The sequence below is a fragment of the Copidosoma floridanum genome, unplaced genomic scaffold (genome assembly GCF_036245765.1).
Source record: "Copidosoma floridanum isolate Cflo_tuat_1 unplaced genomic scaffold, Cflo_Japanese_pri ptg000021l, whole genome shotgun sequence".
NCBI classification, from domain to species: Eukaryota; Metazoa; Arthropoda; class Insecta; order Hymenoptera; family Encyrtidae; genus Copidosoma; species Copidosoma floridanum.
Window position 1 is genome coordinate 19865342 of NW_028321898.1, and position 5773 is coordinate 19871114.

A 5773-nucleotide genomic window follows, 5' to 3' on the forward strand; every position below is an offset into this window, starting at 1 on the left:
ATATTTTTTTAATAGCATTTTATAATAAATATAAATAGGATTAACTTCAATGTAGATCATACAAAATTTATTTCAAGTTTTATTCATAGCTTGGATAACACGCAAAAATTTTTTAATGAAGATTAATCTTACTTGCCGTGTAAAGAAAAGAATCTCTTCTGCATCTTTTTTTGTTTTTTTTTTTTGAAGAAATTCCTTGATTTTCTTCTTCACGTTACCTGGAAAATGATTTTTCTTCTTCTTTAAAACTTTTTCATAATTCGTTTACGTTTCATTGGATTTTTTTTCCAAAAAAATTATTTGCATTACACTTTTTGTAAGCTTTATACAATTTTGTATACCAAGACATTACAAAATAAATATCTATTGCACATTAACTAATACACTATACACTAAACTTGATATGTTAATATTAAATAATATACTGCGCTTGTGTCTTAATTAAAACAAAAAACTGTTTTTTTGTTATGCATGTGTCAATACTCTGCTATCGACTGATTTTTTCGTCGCGACTTGTCAACAAGAAAAACAAAACCCTGTTGCGTGATCAACGTATAATACGAGTAGGTTGGTAGAAGTGTCACTAGTTTACACGTACTGTTTGAGAAACTCTTTATTTGTTGAGTACAAGGGAAGCGAGCCCGGCGACAATGAATAGCGTACTTTCTGCGTACTATGCTCTGCTGATATTGTTAGTAGACTAGCTGTCTCGAGCAGCTTGCTGGCTGCTGCTGGTGTGGCTTGGCTGGTAGAGGCTTGTAGCTGGCCAGCTGATGCGTGAACCTGTGTATCAGGAGACGAACTGAGCTGGTCCCGGCACAGGCCGTCAATGCCAGCGGCAGCGGCGTAATGAAGCGCCGAGACGATCAGGAGGGGGGGCCGACCAACAGTATATCGTCGAACGAAACATCCCGCCCGCCTCGTTCCAGGAACGAAACTTCAAGTCTCGCCCGCCGTATCCAGAGCGGTTTCGCCTCCGGGCGATGCAGGCTGAGAGGCGGTCCGGGTTATCACGGGAAGCAGCGTGACTTTTGTGATTGGCCTGGTGTATTCTCCCGTCGCCGTTCGGACGATCACAGCGCGTACGAGAGGGCAAGCGCCGTCAAGGATGGGTAGGTGTCGCTCCGTGAAGGTCATCTCGGCGTGCTGGAGGCGACCGCCCACACGCAGAACGCCGTCTGTATGAACGAAGGCTGCGAGCGATGTCAGTGGGTGCCGCTTGAGAAGGGCGCGGCCCGTGCGAAGCAGTGCAAGTTCACCAGAGAAGGCACGCTGCTGGCTCAAGCGCACGCAAGCGAGGTAGGCATCGGTCAACTCGGTAGCCGTCGGTGCTGAGAGCATCGGTCGTGTAGGGGCTCGGCCGAGATGGAGTCTCGCCCACCGATGCAGGTGGGTGAGGGTGCGCAGGAGGACGCCCAGATCGGAGAACAGTCGGAGAAGGTCGAACTCGACCTTTTGCGTGACGCTGCAGAGGCAAGGAAGTGAGGGCTGTGGCGGCTCGGAGGGCTCCTGGGGCCAACGATCAGGGCCTTCGGACAGCCAGGAAAGGCCAGTCCACCGTGTCTGCTGGCGGTGTAGAGTCTGGGCATCGGTGCCTCGAGACGCCACATCGGCAGGATTGTCATGAGTAGGCACATAGCGCCAGATGTGCGGTGGCAGTACCTCCTGGATGTGGGCGACGTAGTTGTCGACGAGAGCGTGGTTGGTCGGCTCGGCAGAGCGGAGCCAGCGTAGAACGACTTGGGAGTCGCACCAAGCGTAGCATTGCTCAATAGGGATATTCCACTCGCTGACGACCAAGCGCAGTAGTTTCGCAGCAAGCAGCGCGGCACGCAGCTCAAGGCAAGGGATCGTCATGCGAGCCTGGGGTGTGGCTGACGGCTTGAGGCTTCGGATGGGCGCAAGTTTCGTCTTGGCCAGCAGAATGTGGCAGCAGACTTGCCCTGAGGAGTCTTGCAGCTGGGAGTACACCACCGCGCCCATCGCGCGGCGGCTGGCGTCTGAAAAGGCGTGGAGGTGAATCTTCGACGGAGCCGAAGATCCAATCCAACGTGGAATGGAGAAGCCTTGGATTGATTTCAGCTCAGTGGTGAAAGCTGACCATCGAAGAGCCATTGATGCAGGCACGACCTCATCCCAATCTAATTGGGCGCGCCAGAGATCCTGCACAAGGAGCTTGGCTTGGAGTATGGTCGGCGCGAGCCAACCGCAAGGATCGAAGAGGCTCGCGAGTCCAGCAAGGATGCTCCACTTGGTGTCCTGTTCTCGAGCTGCCGGGGGTGTGAGCCGGAAAGTATCCGAGGCTGGGTCCCAGCTGATGCCAAGCTCGCTGACGAGGCCGGCGTCGCTGAGTTCACGCCACGTAGGGCGCAGGCAAGCTTCCTGGGTGAGGTCAGCCAGAAGTTCGGCGTCATTGGCGATCCATTTCCGGAGTGGAAATCCGCCTGAGCGCAGCAGACCGATTACTTGATCCCGAGAGGATGTCATCCACGTACCGATCGTTCATGACGACAGGTACGGCGTCCGGCCACAAGTGTCCTTCGTCATGGCAGAGTTGTTGAATCACACGCAGTGACAAGTAGGGCGAGCAAGTCGCGCCATAAGTGACGGTGCGCAGTTGATAGTGTACAGGCGGCTGACTCGGATCGGGGCTCCAGACGATGCGCTGAAGGTCTGCGTCTCGCGGGTCGACCCAGATTTGGCGGAACATCATCTGGACATCGCTGCAGAAGGCGACGCGATGTCTTCGCCATCGCAGCAGGACTGTCGGTAGTGCGGCCTGGAGTCTCGGCCCGGAGTGCAGGATGTCGTTTAGGCTGTAGCCGCTCGAGGTTGGGTGCGAGGCGTTAAACACGACGCGCAACTTTGGTCCAAGGTTCCCGTATTGCCAGATGCCGTGCTGCGGGACGTAGCAGACCGTGCCGCTCGGTTCGGAGAGCTCTCGGCTGGAGAGCTGCTTCATATGACCGAGGGCGAGGTACTCGCTCATGAAGCGGTTATACTCGGTCGCCATCTTTGAGTCTCGCTGGAGGCGACGGTGTAGAGATTGCAGTGAGGCCAGGGCGCTAGCCAGGCTATCGCCGAGGAGCGGTGCAGCATTGGGCTTCATAGGCAAACGCACGATATAACGGCCGTCCGCGTCGCGCTGGTAGTTGGCGAAAATCCGCTCGCAGTCGATGTCATCGGGCGCGCGGCGGCAGACGGAGGGCACCTCTTCAAGTTCCCAAAAGCGCTGGAGTAGCATGACGAGCTCGCGATGCCAGGGTGGAGCCAGCTCATCGTGCAATGTCGGACACGCGACGGCGCTGTCCAAGGGGCGCCCAGGAGCACACCCGACTAGAGTTCAGCTGAATGCTGTATGCTGACCGACGATCTCTCCACGCTGATGGTACCCAGGGCGCAGCAGACGGCTGTAGACCTCAGCGCCGATGAGAATATCGACCGCACGAGGAAGGCCAAAGTCGGGGTCGGCGAGGTCCTGCAGGCTGGCCCAGACTCGCAGGATGCTGGGGTCAAGCGGGGCCGCAGGAATTGAAAGACCGAGGTGGGGTATGCACAGCGCCTTCAGATGCAAACTGGGGGTGCCATCCCCTGGCATCAGGCGCAGGCTGGCGCGGAGTGTCGACCTTACGGCGTGTTCGCCGCCGATGCCCGATACGCTGGTTCTAGAATCCTCCAAAGGGGCCTTCAGGTGGCGAGCGAGCTTGAGAGAGATGGCCGAGATCTCAGAGCACGGGTCGAGGAGGGCTCTCACGGTGACGATGGGCCCCCGGCCGCTGCTGAGTTGGACGAGCGCGGTCGGAAGCACCGCGAGTCATTGCCGGGACTCATCAGGAGTCTTAAGAAGATTGGAGCTGGTTGGCTTCGCATGCTTGGGTGGGTCCAAAGATCCTGGAGCTTCGGACCGGTGCTTGCGGCTGTCATGCAGCAGACTGTGGTGCGCCGCCCGGCAGCGCTGGCAGACCGACTTGGAGGGGCAGTCATGCAGGGAGTGCCCTGGCTTCAGGCAGTTGAAGCATAACTTCTCCTGGAATACGATGTGCATCTTGGCGGCTGGATTCAGATCCCGGAACTGACCGCAATGCCCGAGATAGTGGGGTTCATGAAAAGCCGGACAGTTCGCTGGGGCCTCCTGGGTCGTGAGGGAGCGGAAATTGCGCCCTGCCTGCGTCAAGGAGGGCCCTCGTGAGCCGGCGAAGCCAGCTGAGCGCGCTAGATGAGAAGCCTCTACGGAGCTGAGAGTGCGGCATCTGCGCTGCAGAAACGCAGCCAGCATGGTAAAGGTGGCCTAGGAATCACCGGGCACGTCGCTGGAAATCTCCAGCTTCTCCAGCTCGTCTTCCCAAGCACGTCTTGTGGTGGCGTCCATGCCCGTTGCTGCAAACGCGATGAACCAATCATCCCAGGAGGCGACAGGGCGGCCGAGAGCTCTAAGCTGATCGCGATGACGTTCAAGCGTGTCCAACAGCGCTTGGAGACCTCCAGCTGACTCGTCCCGCAGAGGCTTGATGTTGCGGGGCGCCGCAACGTGGTCCTGCACGAGGAGCCGCCAATGCTTATAGCGGGCCTCGAGTAGGCTCCAGGCTGTCGGGTAGTTGGACCCAACGATCTGCACGGAGTCCAAGACGGCCTTGGCATCGCCTTGAGTGAGTGACTTTAAATAATAGAGTCTCTCAACGTCCGTTAGCTGCTTGTCGTCGTGTATGAGGGCTCGGAACAGGTCCCTGAAGGATTCCCAGTCTTCTCGTCGTCCCGAGAAGGGCGGGATGGTGATCGTAGGCAACTTGGGCCCACGATGTGGTGCCGGTTCTCCGGCTGGGCGGATTTCCCCGTGGGCCCCGGTCGGGGCTAGTGCGAGCCGAGCGTCATACAGGTGTGACCGGGCATCGACGAAGTTGGCCTCTGCGGCGGCATATATGTCGTCTGCGGCGTCGCCGTGTTCGGTGGTTTCTGCGGTCAACAAACCCACGTGGTTGACCTGGAAGTCATTCCAGTAGGCGTCCAAGAGCTCAAGCCGAGCCGTGACGAGGCCTGGTGTCCAGTTTCTTGTCTCGGTGGCCTTTACAACGGCCGTGAACCGAGCGATGACGTCGCCAAGCCGTTGTTGGGTGGCGAACAGGGCTGATGCCTGTCCGGTTTCCCTGAAAATCATGATTATAACGAGTTTGACGTTGAATGATCAACGGAACTCGAGGCGGACGCTTCTTGATCAGTTATAAGTCGCTCTGCTGAGCCAACTGCTTCGTAAGCGAGGCGACACGGCGTTAGGCGCTCGGAAAGGATGACTACTCTGCGAGCGAGGCAGCAAGGCGCCAGACGCTCAGTTGACTGCATAAAATCCACGACACGGGCCTCACGGCGACCGTGGTGGTCTCGAGTGCGCGTGTACTTGTGAGCAGCAGTCATGCGATGCGGGCAACATGGCGGCCGCGGGGGCTAACGCTCGCACGGCGAGCAGCCAAACCTCAAATACGCGACACGGGCATTATGGCGGCCGTGACGGTCCAGAGCGCGCGAGCTTCAGTCGGCGACGCCTGCAATATGGCGGCGGCAGTGGCTAACGCTCGCACAGCGAGCAGCCAATATGGCGGTCCCAAGCGCGCGTGCACTCGCGAGCTCCAGTCGGCGACGCCTGCGATATTGCGGCCGCGGTGGCTGACAAACGAGAACCACGGCTGCCACGCAATCCGTATCATGGGCAGCGTGGTGGCCATGACCTCCGGCTACATTAATTAACGCTCGTGGACGCGCAAGACACGCGCATTAACACAAG

At 57.3% G+C, this 5773-nt stretch overlaps 1 protein-coding gene across 1 annotated transcript; it reads right to left on the reverse strand.

The window, feature by feature from the left end:
- Positions 1-939: 939 nt before the first annotated feature.
- LOC149374169 (uncharacterized) lies at positions 940-3244 on the reverse strand. The gene is made up of 2 exons (XM_089594771.1): positions 2569-3244; positions 940-2465 (listed from the first exon to the last, which is right to left on the reverse strand). The coding sequence occupies exons 1-2, from the start codon at positions 3242-3244 to the stop codon at positions 940-942; spliced, it is 2202 nt and encodes a 733-aa protein (XP_089450897.1).
- Between the last annotated feature and the right edge of the window lie 2529 nt (positions 3245-5773).